Below are 18,659 nucleotides of genomic sequence, written 5' to 3' on the forward strand. Positions count from 1 at the left end.
ATTACTGTGTGTGTGTGTTTATATACTAGAAAGTGAATTTTGAAGTAATGATTATGTTTGTTTTGTCTTCAGCTTGACGTCTACTTGTTGTATCCGTGTAATCCAAAATATCAATAATGGCAGATCAACCAAAGATTGGAATCAACGGGTGAGTAAAGAGGGCCAGGCACAAGATGAGTTTAGAGTGCCCCCTATTTTTTTTCCTGTTTGTCATTACCAGACCAACCCTAATTTTCAGCCCCGACATCAATATAATTTTATTTTATTGTTGCCTACCTCTAACATTTTGTGGACCAGCTGACAAGAATAAGCAAGTATCCTGACTGTCTACATCATCTATAGTCTCTCTCTCTCTCTCTCTCTCTCTCTCTCTCTCTCTCTCTCTCTCTCTCTCTCTCTCTCTCTCTCTCTCTCTCTCTCTCTCTCTCTCTCTCTCTCTCTCTCTCTCTCTCTCTCTCTCTCTCTCTCTCTCTCTCTCTCTCTCTCTCTCTCTCTCTCTCTCTCTCTCTCTCTCTCTCTCTCTCTCTCTCTCTCTCTCTCTCTCTCTCTCTCTCTCTCTCTCTCTCTCTCTCTCTCTCTCTCTCTCTCGAACTCGAACTCGAACTCGAACTCGAACTCTCTCGAACTCTCTCGAACTCTCTCGAACTCTCTCTCTCGATCTCGATTTGAGTTTTCTTGAGACCATCCAGTTCTTGTTTACATACACAAGACACAATAAATAAACAGTTGTCCTAAAATGCCATTGGCGCTAATTTATTTTCTTGTGATCTTGCAGATTTGGGCGTATTGGCCGTCTTGTACTTCGTGCTGCACTTGATAAAGGTGCAACAGTGAACTGTATTAATGATCCCTTCATTGATTTGGAATACATGGTGAGTATTTATAGATGGCCTTACAAAGGGGAATTACTGAACACCTGCCGCTGGAAATTTTGGCCAGAAACTTTTTTTTTGCTTATACTGGAAAACTAGTATGCAAAAATATGTAGGGACTAAACTGCTGTCCTGTACGTGTACACTCCTACCACAAAACCACCACTGACAGCTCAGCTTTAGAACTCTCCTGTTATTAACAGATTATGTGTACACCTGTACCACAAAACGACCACTGACAGCTCAGCTATAGAACTCTAAACTCCCTTGTTATTATTAGTTGATGAGTATAAAATGTTAAAGGAACAGATAGTACCGTTAAAGTCGTATTATAAGCCGCGGCTTATATTACAATGTTGCAAAATAAAGAACCAATTTTATTTCTTGAACTAGGGGTGCGACTTATAATAAAGACTTTTCAATTTTTCAAAATGTGGATGTGGTAGAAATTCACCCGAACTCTCGGTTATGGAAAAATGGACGTCTGTAACACAATATGAAAACTTTATTATGAAGTTTCAAAGTGTAAGAATGAAATGATAAGTGTGGCTGGAGGAGATCGGTAAGGCTGCCCGGAATGACAGCAACATCGACGTTACGGTCACGCTACTCATCTTTCACTCGTTCCGTAAGATGTACCCTACAGGAATCCCAAACAAGTACGGTAGACGCCGCCGATCTTCAGTCAGTCTTGGGAACGTTCTCCTGATATACTCAATGCAGCCTGTGGAATGGTAGAAACACAACGATGTCAGATATTTTGAAACGATCGTGTTTGGAAAAAATATAGGTTGAAAGTAGACTGAAAGATTTGGCGGTATAAATCAAATTGACATCGATTCTCTCATTCTAAGTTGAAAGGTCAACTGCGTTCATGAACTCGTAAACAAATTTAAATGATCGTCGAATGACTATTGGCCGTTACGCATACGACGTCATGAAACGTCACGAAACATTAGCATATATGATGGCCCACTGAGAACACGTCGATGTAAACAACTCCATGCTTTGCTAGCGTGATCACAGCTATGGTACATGAAACATGTGTTATAAAACTCACCTTTTGCTATCGTGATCACAGCTGAACAGAATGGTACATGAAACACGTTATAAATTAAAACTCACCTTTTTAGCTCCGCTGTCAGCGAAAGCTGAAAGCGTAGCTTTAGGTATAGGTGGGTATTGAGGTATAGAGAGTAGAGTGAATCATAGGTGTCCGTCAAACTTTTATATTTTTACTATCTACTCCGGAAGTGACAGTCGGAATTCTTCGATATTTGGTGTGCATGTTCCCTGGGGGGAGGCTATTCAGATTTGTTCATGCCAAGTTGATCTGTGCCATTTTCAATTTTTTATGATTTTTTTTCATAAAATGTCATTTTCATCAACTCCTTGAAAACCTCTTATTAGATTGCTTTGATATCTGGCGTGTTGATGCGCAGGGGGTAGCTTACTCAGATTTGTTAATTTCAAGTCAGCACATCCTCATTTTTATTTTTTATGATTTTTTTTTTGTAATTTGAAAAAAAAATGAATATGTTAATGAGCATAATGACCGACGCCATATTGGAAATCAGTCGACGAGACTTTAAGTAAACTGCCACTTTTCAAAAGACACTATTGACGTCAAACAAACGATGTAATATGTGCTATAGTCATAATTCTACGCATTGGGCGCCCAAATGACAAGCGTTTGTTCGAAACAGGGTTGTAAACTTCAAATCAGTCCGCAACATCCTCATTTGCATACTCTATCCTGATTCGACCAGAAGCTGAAGCTGACCTCATTTGACCGAGCGATTTTCCACAGCAAGCATCTTGAGTATCAACACAGGACGTTCTTGGTACTCACTAAAATCACACTTCAGACCCACTATAAAAGTGTGATGTTTTCAGATAACATGTAACTTGTGGTTAATTCTATATTGTCGTGCAATTTGGAATGACAGTGAACCAGAATTCAGACAACTTGCGTAAGGAAGGGCATGCCAGACATGCGGTTGAAGTTATGGCCGACAGTTCACATGTAAAGTTAAACGACATGAACGTGTCTTGCCTTTCCAAAATGCAAATATTTGGCAAGTAAAAATAATTAAAATAATTACAACTTTAATTTGGCTTTAGACTTTGCATTATGTTTTGCGTATCTTTCCCCGTTTTACATGTAAATCCGAAAAGGTTCTCTCTCATCATGTCATCAGTGTCAGTGATCATACCGCGCGGGGCTGCTTTGAGTACGAGCGAAGTGAGGCATGTTGAGGTATTTTGTTGAGAATTATAAATATTGCGAAATGTCAAGTACAAGGTTTAAATACAATGGAATGATGAAAAAAATGGCAGAGTCTGCTGACAGGCGCCGGTCACAAGAAACACTGTGAATTAAAATATCAGACGATGTATGTGTTAATCGCCGACAATCCACCCGTATGCACGAGGGACTAACCCGGAAGCAAGTCGTTGTCAGCCATACGTTACAGTGGTAACATCGTCCGAGAAATCGCTGCGTTCAGAGTGTCATTATTCACAGAATTGTTGTTTTCGAGTGAAAACCCGTCTTGAATTGTATAACTCTAACAAATGAAGACATGTCAAGTTATATTTTGAAAGTTGTATCGCTAGTTTGAGACGATTTTCTCACGTACTATAGTACTATCGAGGCTTACTTGGAAGTAGTAGGACCTTACTCCAGTTCATCGGGAAGTTTAGCCAGTCCGATAATTCTTTCTGGTTTAGTTTACAACACTTTTGATCAATCACGCAGATTTTGTTGTTGTGATGAAAAGAAATAAAAAAAAAGATCATTTCAAGCATTTCGTTGTGTTTTCTTTGTGAAAGGTAACCGAACATGAACGAGTGTTACCACTGTAACGTATGGCTGAGAATGACTCTCTTCCGGGTACTTAACTTGAGATTGTCGCCGTACGGAAACTAAGATGGCGATTAATACATTTCTTCCCTATATATATCTACCACAACTAGTACAAGTTGAATGTTGTTGACTTTGTAAATTTGTTAGAAAATTGAAATTCAAATTGCCTCAAAATTATTTTAGATCCCTAGTTTATTTCATTCATCATTAAAATTTTCCAGGGTTACAGCTGTAAGACACTGGAATTATTTATAGCCAACCTCAAAATCCTCTTTTTTTCTTTTTCTTGTGTGCATTTCCCAGTCATTTTTTTCTGAGATTTTGTGCAATTTTTCATAACAGTAGATTTTTGTTATAAAATGGTGACTATGGTATAAAAGTACAATACATTACCAACTTCTGTGTAAAATGTGTTTTATAGTGAGACATCATATGAAACCACTAACCACTTTATTGCATCACTAAAACAAAACTGCATAGTGAAGACCTGAACCACTTCTACATGTCACCAAAATAAAAAATTAAATTAAAAAAAAAAACAGCGGAGCTATTCTGACCGATAGGTCGCTTGTTCATCAATATATCCTTTCTCTTGAACTCGAACTCCAACACGTGTGAACAAGTACGAAGCGGCTTCTTGTACTCGAGGTGTGATCGGCAGCCATACAACTTTATCGGTACGATAGGTGTAAATGTCCCGATCCCTGCCGAAAGGATTGCGACACCCTTCTTTTGATATACAGTGCGTAACTGTATCGGTACGATAGGTGTAAATGTCCCGCTCCCTGCCGAAAGGAAGGGATTGCGACACCCTTCTTTTGATATACAGTGCGTAACTTTATTAGTACGATAGGTGTAAATGTCCCGCTCCCTGCCGAAAGGAAGGGATTGCAACACCCTTCTTTTGATATCCCAGTACGTGTGAAGAGAGGTGGTACATAAAGTGATACTTTGTATTCAAATTTTAAACAAAAAGTATTACACTTGAATGCGTCGTTACTATTGTTTTGGTGCAAATACGAGGTGAAGCTAGCTGTGAAGTAGGGGTGCGACTTATAATACATACTTTCTATTATTCACAAATTGTTTGATGTACCCTCAAAGCCAGCGCCTCCAAGTAGGGGTGCGACTTATAATATGTATGCGGCTTATAATACGACTTTAACGGTAGTGAATAAATAGAAGCATGGAACCTAATAGATGAATTTTTGTATAATTGTGTGCTCTAGGTATACATGTTCAAGTATGACTCCACACATGGTAGATTCAAGGGGGAAGTCAAGACTGCAGATGGAAAGCTCATTGTCAATGGACATAAAATCAGTGTTTTCCAAGAGTAAGTAGATATAAATTTCGCTCCTTATGAAATCAATATTTTTCCTATCATTTGAGTTCATAGACCTGTAGCCTGTTCCAAGACGTATAATAATTGTAAGTCTCTCCATACAATACCATGTATTTGTATCCATGCATAGTTTTGTACACACTACTCGGGGGTGGGAAATGCATGGTTGTCATCTGACCATATCCTGGGTTTGCCTGTAAAGTCCTTCCATCATTGATGAAGTTTAGTCTTTGTTCTGTGAAACAACTCACACGAGGTCAACATGTCTTTCCAACATTTCACATTGATTTCAAATTAGACCCCCCTCCCCCTTAAACGAACGAAGTCCATTTATTGAGCTTGTGTGACATTGTGCGATCATCCCTAAGAAACGTCATCTTGTGCTATGCATATTTTGAACTAGAAAATGGACTTTTTTAAGTGCGTAGGCAAAAAAAAAGTAATTGTTTGGTTCCGATTACCCGAACCCACCTAGCTTTTCGACTCTAAACTTTTTTTTGTGCGTATTCGAGAAAAAAATGATAAAATCGCAAAAATTGTGAAGTCTCATGAGAAATAGTGGATGCGGAATCTAACATCAACTTAAAAAGACACTCTAAAATTCTTCCAATCTGGAATGGCTGTACATCTGATAGGAAGAAATAAACAACACAGAGACCATTTGGAAAACAATGGAAAACCTGAACTAGACACTAACACAGAAAAAATAAAAAATCTACCTACCTCACCGATTCTAAAATTCAGGGTAATTGGAACCACACAATTTTTTTTAGCCCTTACACATGTTCTATTTTGCAACAGAATGAAACCAAACAATATCAAGTGGAAGGAAAATGGCGCTGATTACGTTGTAGAGTCAACTGGTGTTTTCACCACCACAGACAAGGCAAAAGCTCACTTTGATGGTGGTGCCAAGAAAGTGATTATCTCAGCACCATCAGCTGATGCTCCAATGTTTGTCATAGGTGTCAATGAGGAGAAGTATGAGAAGAGTATGAACGTTGTCAGGTAAGACTTATTTTTATAGTGAATTAGTTTGTAATTGTCTAATCAAATTTTTTTTACTATAGTTACAACTAGTGCAATTTTTACATGGTGACTGATTCAAATCTAAGCTTCCACTCAAGATTTAGACTTGCCACGACACTATCTACAGATAATATTGACCACTAATTAACATGTACAATGTCATTTTATTAGTAATTGGTCAATTTTTAGGGACTATTTCTTTGGTTATTTGATGAACAAAAATTTCCCAGTTGCAGCCTGTGTAGATTTAAAACAGTCCATGTATATGCTGCTAATTGATAAACAAACCTGTTCAAGAAAAGTACCCTCTGTCAATGTTACTAAGACTGTAGTTATCACCACTGGTAATACAAGAACTAATAAGGCTAGGGTATTCATTACAGGGTTATGTTATCAATGGAGATGTAAGGATTGTATACTAGGATAATATGAGTGAGAGGAAATTACTGCTTGAAGTATTTGTAAATTTAAACTATTGCTACTCCAGGAATTGTATTCTATAACCTATTGTCAAATATAACAACGATAGAACAAAGTGTATTGGCACCACATCTTGTGTTGTTGGTGTTTGATTTTTCATTGGGTCCATGAATTGCATCTTAAAGCTGCACTATAGCTACAACTGTAACATGTTTTGACAGTGCTTTGTTAGGTATAATGACTTTATATCATACACCCTGCACAGTATTGAATTGCCTATGGGTACTGTACATAATGGTGCAATATATCCAAGCAAATTGATTTTAGGTCAGCACCCCCACTACATGTATGCTACTTATACAGGTATACAGGTATACAGGTACAATTCTGATTATAGGCCTTATTTAGGCCTCTGATATCAGATCATGATTAATTAAAGTCTTATCAGTGCGTATGCTAGCATAGATAAAATCAATCTGATTAAAATCTGATGGAGTGTACACTTCGCGACTTCGTTTTGGCTGTTACATTTAATGTTGTTGGTTCTTTTGTGAGCACTTATTACATACATCTGACACAACACCATAGGCGTTCCTGTACCAAATCTCGACACTGAGTGTATTCACTCAACCAATGAGAACACATAATGCGCTGAAACATACGGGTACAGTACAGTACAAAAAGAGCACGGCCACAGAGTGCAGACAATGATGTTATCTTTATATTGTGATAGTTCTCTTTCTTTCAATTTCGAACGTTGAGTGTATATATTGTAACATGGATTCTGATTGGCTACTCACGAGTATGAGATTTGATACGGGAACACCTATGGTGTTGTGTCAGATGTATGTAATAAGTGCTCACAAAAGAACCAACAACATTAAATGTAACAGCCAAAAAGAAATTGTGAAGTGTACAATACATCGGATTGTAATCAGATTGAGATAAAATAGACCTAATTATCAAGTAGTGTGTAATTATTGGCATTTTAACAATTTTCATGAATATATTGTTGGTTTGGCATTATGTGATCAAAAAAAATAATACACAAGTTACAGCTAGTGCAGGTTTAATGTTGTGTTACAAATCACTGTACCAAAGAGACAGTTAGTATTTTAGCAAAAGCGATCATTCCAATGACTTGTATTGTTTCATTTCATTTCCCCCAATAGCAATGCTTCATGTACAACAAACTGCTTGGCACCTATTGCTAAAGTTATTCATGATAACTTTGGTATTGAAGAGGGTCTTATGAGTACAATCCATGCTGTTACTGCAACACAAAAAACTGTTGATGGACCAAGTGCCAAGGTAAGACTATTTTTCTTGGTTCAGTTATTAAATAGTATTTATCACCTGCTTTCACACCAAATCTTTATTTTCATTGTTTATTTTCATTATTTGATTGTATGCACTTTTCGTGATGATTCAGTATAGTAAAATAAGCCATGCAGACTGCAAACAGGAAATTGAGAATACAGCAGCCTCGCTTGAAGTAGGTGTATCATTACCTCAAAGTGCCATTTCTTAAGAGTTTTGACCCTTGGTATTCTGTAGAAGTGTTAATCAAGGATATTTTTTGTATTGTTCAGACATCAACGAAAGCAGCAGTGCTCTATGATTAACTTAGTAACCTATACCATGTAAACACAGACAGGAAGTAAAGCTGAAAAATTGCAAATTTTGGAAAGGCCTACAGATGTAATTTTTACTATGCAGCAAAAGTAACCCCAAAATTGTACAAAGACGAGTCTTTCCCAGATATTAAAAAGAAGATACTCAATGACATTTGTTTTAGTATGTTGACTTCAGCAAAGTCAAATGAGAAATCTTTCTATCATTTTGAACAGAAATGGCGTGATGGTCGTGGTGCAGGTCAGAATATTATCCCAGCTTCTACTGGTGCTGCAAAGGCTGTCGGAAAAGTTATTCCCGATCTTAATGGGTATGTGAGACAAGACTAACATTTTGTATTTCTTTGTAGGACCTTCAAAAGATAATAGATCAGAGCAGTTAATGGTTTTAATAGACCAAAAATGGCAAAATAACTCCAAGGTTCTTATTTTTGATAGTGATGATACAATTATTATAAGTGGGAAAAAAGTTCTTGTCACAATTTATAGATGCTGTGATAGAGGAACTGTGGTGCTGTGTTTCCATTGTGAAATAAGTTTATCATGTGACTTTAATGCAGAGGTGTTTTGAAAACAATTTGTCATAGTCCGACTTAAAATACAAAGGTATAATGAAATAGTTTTGTTATTATCTGACTTCAATGCAAAAGTGCAGAAAAAAATTTGTTTTTGTATGACAAAAAATGCAACTTAAGTTACAACAACAGTAGAAGCAGTCAACAATACATTTAACAGAAGTTGCCCAGCAAGTCTTGTACATCACTTCCACCCAAGTACACGTATGAAACCAACGCATTTCATTCCATTTTGTAAAAACACTAGTTTTATTCCTATTAACAAAAATCTAAGTATTCTGTTTTGAAGGAGGATTTGAAATAATATTTGGTGTATCTCGTTTTCAGCAAACTCACTGGTATGGCTTTCCGTGTCCCCGTACCCGATGTCTCAGTTGTTGATTTGACCGTCCGTCTTAAGAAAGGAGCATCATATGATGAAATCAAGGCCTGTGTAAAGAAGGCTTCTGAAACTCCTAGTTTGAAGGGTATTCTTGGTTACACTGAAGATGAGGTATGTAGATATATAAACATATCAAGATAAAATGATCTTGATCGCAAAGATTTGAAAATAGCTTATGTTGTAGGATTAATATTATGAATTTGAATGGACTGTAGAGGAAAAGAACTATATTAGTATATACAAAGCATATGCTTGGTGCATGACTAAATAAGTATAGAAAAAAAATTGTTTCATCCAGCACATCTCTGTATAGGAGTTCTCTATTTCAAGTTTCTTGAGAACGGTGAAGATCTTCTCAGGAAGAACGGGGAACAACTAATAGTCCACCTGGAACCAATAAAATAATTGCATGCATCATTTAGGTGGTCCAATATCATTTAAGAACTTGGTATAGTTGATTTTCCAGTTCCAAGATGCATTACGCGAAAGGACAGCTTTTATGATATTACGTTTGAAATAACATTTTTATCAGGGACATGTTTAGTGATTTTATAGAACAAAGACTAATCGCCGTGAATGATAGCGAGGGTGACGACCATCCCCCTGAGTAGTGCATGCAAACCCCTCAGCGTGTACACAATACATGATGTTGTATGGAGAGACATGCAATGCATCTTGGAACCAGCAGCAGATCTGTTATCATTCTAGTAAAAAGCAACCGCAGTCAATGATAATATTATTGATCGTAGGAGACACCCTGTAGTGTTAATGTCTTTGATGTTAACCATACTGTATGGTATCAAGTCAGGAACTTATACTTATCACTTCTTCTTTTTCAGGTTGTATCTCAAGATTTCTGTGGTGATACAACTTCAAGTATCTTTGATGCTAATGCAGGTATAGCTTTGAATGACAAGTTTGTCAAGTTGGTCTCATGGTAAGTAACATTTTATTTTCTCACTGTTACAATATACACGTATTGACTGATTACAAGGACAACAGTATACCATCTGTTGCACGAGCATGATCAGTCAACATGTGTTTTATAACACACTACATTGTTGCTCTCTCACATGGTGATAGTGATGATAGTTAAAACAACAACACAGGAACATGGAAAACCAATGAATCCTTTATGGCACAAGTGTGGTAAGTTTGTCTTTAAAAAAATGAAGTTTCTATGCTCGTGTGACAATCACAACACAGGAAATATAGTAGGTGTGTTACAATACAACTTGTAAAAACAGTTTCAATTGATGTAAACAATGTTAGTCTTTTTGACTAGAGTGTTAACATTAATCAAGTTGTGATGGCTATCTTACAGTCTCAGTCTGCATAGGCTACATACTACGCTCATAATTAAAGCAATTGAAAGTGTTTGGGGGTTTTTGAGTGGGGGGGGGGGGGGGCATGTCCAAATATGGTACATTTATGACATCAGAATGTTAATGTACAGTTTGGGATTTACTCATTGAGCAAGACAGGGTGAAGATTCAAAGTCATGGATAACCCACTCTGAAAGATGTTCTAATTCTGTAAAGCTATGTACTAAATTTGGTATAAAGAGTATTGATCTCTTTTGAAACCACCAGACTTAATGATGTTACTCGCACTTATCTGTACAAAGTAGCTTTAGATGCATGATGACCCAGATCACCATGTCCCACATTTTGAAAAGGCTGGGTGCAACGTTCTACACTGTTTACAAACCATGTTATTTTCTAATGCAGGTATGACAACGAGTATGGTTACAGTCACCGTGTTGTTGATCTCATCAATCATATGTATGCTGTTGACAACAAATAAATAAATAAACAAAGATTTGCAGTGCTGAGGTGTCATAACAAATACAAGATACAAGTCAGCAGGGATGTTTGAGTAGTTGTTAAATAGCATATGATGCACGCTGTAAGAAATTCATTTGTATAGTCATAACTGAAACTTGCCAGTATTATGGTGTGCTTGGTGTCTTTTCAACAGTTCTAGGTGAGATTGTATGGATGATGACAGTAGGTAATACAGGCTACATGTGAGTGCAGATTCTGGTAGGCTATGGTATAATATGAAAGGTTGGTCACAGGAAACACTCACCGTGTTTGCAAGCAGGGTAAATGCCATTGCAAATCAGTTTTCAAAGTTGTATAGTTATTGTTTACTCATGTTTACATCAAATATCTCTGTCTGTATAACTCCTCGGATTGAAAGTTTTCCACCCTAAAAAATGAACAGAAAGCATTCAAAGATAGGACACTGTCAAGGCGAATTCTTTTTTTTTTCATACATCATTTCAGAGGAGTAATATGCTAAATACAACAGTCCGATCTTAATGGAAGTTAACATGGGAATGTTTGATATCTTAAATATTACAGTGACTCCAAAGTATAAATGATAAACTACTGCAACATATTCATACATTACCAAAATATATGCAGTCAGATCAAAGATGTGCTGCAATTGTGTGTCATACACATCACTCACTACATATAGCGGGTTTATTTGCACAATGAATATTGCAGGCATTGTTAATGTTGTGACTACTATAGCTAAATTTAGATCAATGCAAGTTCTTATCAGAATCAATATAATAGCTAGATATTAACCAAGCTATACAAAATAATACTGGGTCATATTAATTTAGCTCTTTGTGTGAGAACCATGGCTGGTAAGATTCACTTGATATTCCTCTGTATTGTGTCAAAAAAAAGAATGATTTACCTGATGAACAAAAAGGACTCCGCTAACTGTTGGGGAGACATAAAGTACAACTGTATATTATCTTATGATGGGACATGCGGAAAACCATGCACTTATTCCTTTTTTATTTCTGAAATTATCACCCAAGCAATGATTTAATCCAAAAACTGAAATAATAGTTTAAAAATTATGAAGATCTGTTTTTGTGATTGTCAGTAGACATGTGTTGTTGTTTAGGATTCCAACGAGTTTGTCATTTCTGATATTGTATATTGACACCATGCATTCGATACTTGAATCATCTATCTAACTATTGTAGGATTTGTTTGTGGTGTTGAAAACAATAAAATGTGCTTGAACCAGGATCAGTCTGAGATATCATTTTTAGCACAACTGAACGAACTGAGGTTCAGTAGTGTTTTAGGCATCGAGAAATGTGCAAGTGTTTAGCAGAACTAGAGAAAAAAAAGTTGGTCGTGACTCGTGAATAAAAGAATGATCCCATGTAATCAAGATGACCTTGGATTTAAACATAGCCCTTAAAGATTTTTTACCCAGAACTGAAAGTATTAGATTTTGATAGCAGAACTCCCCATCCCCTCCTCCCACCAATACACACACATATCATCTCTGCAGTGGGTAATGAAGTCTAAGAAATATATTGGTTCAAATTTGAGCGACGATAGTATCTTACATTATAAGAAAGATATTTACCTAGTCCAACAGTACTTCCATTGCTGCCTGTACCCCATTTCCTTCTTCATGTAATCATCAATGTAACTATACACGCATATGACATCTGATAATACATGGATCAAGTCGTTTCTATACAAGACAGAAAATGTAATTATGATATCCGAGATGGAAAATGAGGTTCCATGTTATAGTTCTGTAATTAGCCCCTCTTTATTGCAACATCAGAATTATACCTTGAAGTGGTCACCATGGTAACAATGAATCAGGTTTGTGTGTGTCAACAAAGGTTATAGTGATTAGCCAGTTGTAACTTCATGAACACACATTTCCATCACTTTTAAGGTTTACCATTAATTGGAGCATAATGTAGTGTGTGTCAGTTTACAAAGTTCTTTCCGTTGACATATACGTTCATGTGTTTCTTTTGTAGAGATGATATTTTTTTTCTTATTCAGAAACTGAGTAAAATTGAATGCTTTTGCAACCTCTAAAATTGACAGTCCAAAAATTGTGTTCGTCCTCAACACCAGGAATTAACTGCTTAATTGTCGGACAATCCTGACATTTCACTAACAACTAATAAGCAATCACCTCTTTAACTTTAAGCCTCAATTTCTAAAATCTGAATCATCGTCTTACTGTAGCCTACCTGTAGATTTGAAGGACTAGCGTTACTAGCTATTTGCTATCCTAAGGGGAAAGGCCAGATCTGTGGCACAAAATGTGACCCTCCCTCAATTTCCTTTCTCTAAAATATGACTACCATTCAAATAATTCAATGAAAAAACAACAGCAGGATTTGGAGCCAGTGGCAGCGATAGGATCATGCTAAAATCACAAAATAATGCAAAGTTAGATAAAAGTGAGTTGAAGTAAAATGTGACCCTCCATAGAGGATTGATTTGTAAAATGAGTCAGACCCATCCCTCCCCCTCCCTTGTAATTACTGGATTTCCCCTGGCCTTCACCCCTTGTATTAAACTGATATTTTGATTTTGAATTTCGCTGTCTTTTCCTAGACTAGCAAAATTCAAAATATCAGTTAGGATAGCAAATAGCTAGTACATGTAGTAATGCTAGTTCTTAGTTCTTGGAGTCTACAGGTAGGCTATAGCCTTTACATGCTCAGCTTGGACATCTCACTGACAATCAGTGTATGTGTGGTATGCGTGGGCAAAATCTATTTTGTAATTGCGTTTGGAAGGTTGCTACTTCAAGGACGTGTAACTAAGGCCAATATAAAAAAAAATAGTGTGTTTCCCATAACCCAATTGACCCAAGTTCCAAGTTTAAGCCCCCAACCCTAAACATTTCATTGCATGCAAAATGCCTAAAATTGTAACAATATATTTCTATTTCCGTGTACACCTTTGCCTTTGCTTCTCCTGTGGTCACTTTTAAAAAAAAAATTGTATTCCAGAGAGAAATCATGTCCTGTTGAACTAACAGTAGTCTGCATAAATGTATTCATCTATAATTGTCTTCATTTACTTCTTTTACCACCTCATCAAACTCTTCGAAGTGTCGTGATGGACAAATATCTTATCTTGGTCAAAGTAATTTAGGAAAAAAAAATTCCATTCTAGAAGTCATTTTATCAGAGACAAACATTTTTCTTTATTTTGCCTCAAACTAGGATCATATTGTGATAAGGCCTAAAAAAATGGTTTGGTTTTTATGTATTTGAGAAAAAAAAATAAAATCGCAAAAACTGTGGATGCGGAAACTGATATCAGCTTAAAAAGACAATATAAAACTAATGGCTGTACATCTGATATGAAGAAATAGACAACACGGACACCATTTGGAAAACAATAGAAAACCTAAACTAGACACACAGAAAATAAATAAATAAATAAAACAAAAAAATCTACCTACAACCACCTATTCTAAAATTGGGCATAATGGGAACCACACAATTTTTTTTTATTATGCCTTATGTAAATGTGCCTAACTTAATTGGAAGGATTCAGATCTTGTGTCAGAGATCCGGGAGGGTCAATTATATAAGAAGCTATAAAAGTTGAAAGGTAATAGTCTTGACATTTCTACAGAAACATTTCCATATTTAAAATGTTCAAACCAGGAAACCATGAAGTCCAAATGATCTAATAATATACGTACGTTAAGGGGCAGTAAATAAAGGCATTTTCATCGTAAACTTAATTGGATTCTGGAGAGTCATTTCATGATTTTATGTCATAATTCAATGTCAAGCAATTGCCCACAAAACTACCAAATTGAAACTTTTTTTTTCACCTTCATTGATCTAGCAGTAATCGACTGTTGCCTCATAAGACTTAGCATACATGCATATGAATTAGATGAACAATGAATATTCATGAGTCCTAAAGTGCTTATTAAATTCAGGTAGTCATGAATATTCATTGTTCATTTAACACATATGCATGTCTGCAAGTCTCACCGGATGTCTGAATTGTAAACAAAAACATATTATCCAAACATCTTCCTAATAATTCTTTGGAAAAAACAATTCCTTTCAATACTTCTGTTCAATATCTAAGACAAGTCCAACAGTATACTTACATAGCTTTGATGTCGTCTGTTGACTATGCTCAAATTTAAGTAGTATGGTTCGTATCCTGGTGTTTCTTCTGTTCTGTTTTTTACACAATCCACTTTTTCTTTATACTGGGCCTGTAAGAATAGCAAACAATGGGTATGAAGACTATATAGTAGATTTCATATCAATCCACCATACATAAAATTTACTATCTGACTATCTGACTATCTATCTATCTACCTACCTACCTACCTATCCATCTATCCATCCACCCATCCATCCATCCATCTAATCTGTCTCTGTCTGTCTGTCTGTCTGTCTGTCTGTCTGTCTGTCTGTCTATCTCTATCTCCCTCCCTCCCCCCATCCCTCTGTTATTGGTTTCTTCTCATCAGATGTACAGCCATTAATGTCTGTACATCTGATGAGAAGAAACCAATAACAGAGACCATATGGAAAACAACGGAAAACATAACTACCTGAACAAATCACATGAAAAAAATATAATAAATTAAAATAAAAAATCTACCTACCCCACCTATTTTAAAATTGAGCGTAATCGGAACCACACAATTATTTTTAGGCCTAAAGGGAAATCCAATGAGCAGAGATATCGATTTAAAGGTTACAGAAATTACTTCTATAATCATGATAATTTCACTCATATTTTCAACAAGAAAAAGATGCGTAAATGGTTACTAAAATACTACTCTGGCAATCAAGGTCTCAGTTTACTAAGATAGACACAAACTAAAACGAATGTGACATGTTGATATACTACTCTGGCAACCGAGGTCTTGGTTTACTAAGATAGACACAAACTAAAACGAATGTGACATGTTGATATACTACTCTGGCAACCAAGGTCTTGGTTTACTAAGATAGACACACACAAACTATTGTTGTGACATATTGATATACTACTCTGGCAACCGAGGTCTTGGTTTACTAAGATAGACACAATCTGAAACTAGTGTTGTGGGATGTTGATATACTACTCTGGCAACCAAGGTCTTGGTTTACTAAGATAGACACACACTGAAACTATTGTTGTGACATGTTGATATAAGCATGGAAGTAGAACTTCTACTTCCATGATATAAGCTATTGAATGGACATTGGTTTAATTGTACTCGCAGTGGGGTGGCATTTCCGTTGAAATCTTTTACCTCAGTTAAAGTGTACATTTTTGAGGACTCCAAAAGCTTCCACTATCTTGATTACAGCTAGGGTGATTAAATTCTCACAACAACGCTGAGGCACCGCTATCACCCACTTGTGTAATCTACCACATCCAATAACAACATTTTTAGTTTGTGTCAATCTTAGTAATGCGAGACCTCGGTTATCAGAGTAGTAGGTTTACTATGTGAAAGCACATCGTCGCAAATCACGGTCTGTTTTACGGCAACGTTCTTAACGAGCCCCCCACAGGATATTTCAAAAAGTAGTCGTAGAAATAATAACTCTGGCTTGCGAGATTGGTGAAAACATAGAACAGATCCGTGTTTGTAGCTTTGTACTTTGTGTAATGTTGAATATACTAGTAGTCGCATTACATGGTTGATATTATGTTTTATGCCTTCCATATACACATCAGTACTCAGCTGCACTTAGTGCTGATTGATCGTATCCTTGTCCCCAGGCAAATAACGAACTCTTAAAGCTTAAAGATATAACGTTATATAGTTGCAGCCATCCATACAACCAAATATTCAACCGTACAAAGGACAATAGATAGCGCGCGCGCGCTCTCTCTCTCTCTCTCTCTCTCTCTCTCTCTCTCTCTCTCTCTCTCTCTCTCTCTCTCTCTCTCTCTCTCTCTCTCTCTCTCTCTCTCTCTCTCTCTCTCTCTCTCTCTCTCGATCTCTCGATCTCTCTCTCTCGAGCAATCATCGTCACCAGAAGAGTATCGACTTTTTGAAAAGTAAACTCGGCATCTTGTAGATTTTTGAAGAATGATGCAGTATATGAAATGGTATATCATTTATGATTGATAAACATGAATAAATATTCACTGTTGTAGACAATCTTGTTGCTTTGTTTGTGCAGTATAATCTAATATTGACCACCCAGACCCTTGGAAGGGATGGGGTATCATTCAAATCACCCACTTATCAGTATAGTGGGATTAGGTTTTAACAATGACAGTTGACAAATGTCTGATAGATGTTTGTCTATCTGCTTTAATACTTGTTGCATATCTGTCTATCTGTCCGTCCGTCCGTCCACCCACCCTTCCATCCGCCCTTAATTATGGTTTAATAAGCAAGATTCAGCAAGATTTGTTATCATAAATAAACATACACACGTCACAAAAGTCACATTGGAACGACACAAGAATGCAAGGGTAGACCCCCGAGTATGACTTCCTGTTGTTTCCGGTGCAGGGGGCGTCTTCAAGTTATAAATAACCGTGTGTTCGAAATGTTGATTTATAGTTGTATGCTTCGCTGTCGACATCGAAGTTCAAATACTTACGAAACGTGAACGCAATTGTACGAGAAAAACGACTTGGATCTCAAGAAAGACTTCGAACTGTTTCGGTCATATTTTGATATCAAGATTGATAAGGTAAGTATCAGTTCAATATACTTATTGTTATAAGATATATCAAAAAGACTGGTTATGACTTTCTAGTTAAAAGTAACTTGTTTAAATATTTTAATATCGAAATTAACGTAATATGGACGGTCTATCTTTGAATATTGTACCTTTAGTCGGAGTGTTCTGAGATAGCACGCACTCTTCTAAGCAAACAGGAGTTACACCACGTTGCTATTACGATAGACTGAAAGTTCCAGTCTTAGGGCGGCCCTTTTTATTTTTCTGTTTCTCATCTCCCGACCGACCCTAATTTGCAGCTCCGACATCAGAAAAAAAAAAGTTTTTTTATTTCCGACCGACCCCTGAGCACAGCAAAATTGTAAGGTTCCCCATGGCGTCTTAGGCCAGTTCTGGCGAGGCCACGACCTTGCGACATTGGCCCCCTAACATTACAAATGAAGCAATAATTTTCCCACCTTGCGTCGCTTTGGCGCATTCATTTTACGGCAGACATCAAAATTATCTAAGTCCACGGCCGGACCAGGCCAGGCTCTGACTCGACGTGAATCCCACAAGAAGTATACTGACTGACTGCGTAAGGGAAATTTTTGTTGACATCATATAAGATACAGTGACAACGCGCAGTTCTATTGTTAACATAAAAAATGCCACAAAAAGATCAACTTTGATAAACTTAATCTACAAATTAAAACATTAGAGGGATTAGATGAGACGTCGAAATGGACGGCTCTCGTCACATGTTTTGTCTACTGTCACTGTCGTGACCTCTGACCTAAACACTGACGTGTGCGAAACACTGAACTTGCTACCGGAACATCTATCTGCCATGCCACAGCTCAGAAGCCTTCGTGAACCAAATTTATGGGACAGGTTGTGATTTTCATTTGTTGATGGGTTAAATTAAATGAGTACATGTGTATTTTGATTCCGAAAAAGCTGTGTTAGGGGATCGTGTTGCATGATGTTGACACTCAATGACAGTGCAGTGCTAGTGACACATGTGAATGTTGGGCACTGAATCAATGCGTAATCACTGGCATGGCCACTATAG

At 36.8% G+C, this 18,659-nt stretch overlaps 1 protein-coding gene across 2 annotated transcripts in view; it reads left to right on the plus strand.

Moving 5' to 3' along the window:
• Positions 1 to 12,183, plus strand: part of LOC144451666 (glyceraldehyde-3-phosphate dehydrogenase-like) — a 43,549-nt gene extending 31,366 nt beyond the window's left edge. For both annotated transcript variants that reach the window (XM_078142562.1, XM_078142561.1), the window contains exons 2-10: positions 73 to 148; positions 776 to 872; positions 4,971 to 5,077; positions 5,888 to 6,094; positions 7,708 to 7,846; positions 8,386 to 8,480; positions 9,072 to 9,237; positions 9,966 to 10,063; positions 10,857 to 12,183. In XM_078142562.1, coding sequence (XP_077998688.1) covers positions 117 to 148; positions 776 to 872; positions 4,971 to 5,077; positions 5,888 to 6,094; positions 7,708 to 7,846; positions 8,386 to 8,480; positions 9,072 to 9,237; positions 9,966 to 10,063; positions 10,857 to 10,932 — 1,017 coding nt within the window. In that variant the 5' untranslated portion in view covers positions 73 to 116 and the 3' untranslated portion in view covers positions 10,933 to 12,183. The remainder of the gene's footprint in view (positions 1 to 72; positions 149 to 775; positions 873 to 4,970; positions 5,078 to 5,887; positions 6,095 to 7,707; positions 7,847 to 8,385; positions 8,481 to 9,071; positions 9,238 to 9,965; positions 10,064 to 10,856) is intronic.
• The last annotated feature ends 6,476 nt before the right edge of the window (positions 12,184 to 18,659 follow it).

This window comes from Glandiceps talaboti, chromosome 21 (assembly GCF_964340395.1).
Source record: "Glandiceps talaboti chromosome 21, keGlaTala1.1, whole genome shotgun sequence".
Lineage (NCBI taxonomy): Eukaryota > Metazoa > Hemichordata > Enteropneusta > Spengelidae > Glandiceps > Glandiceps talaboti.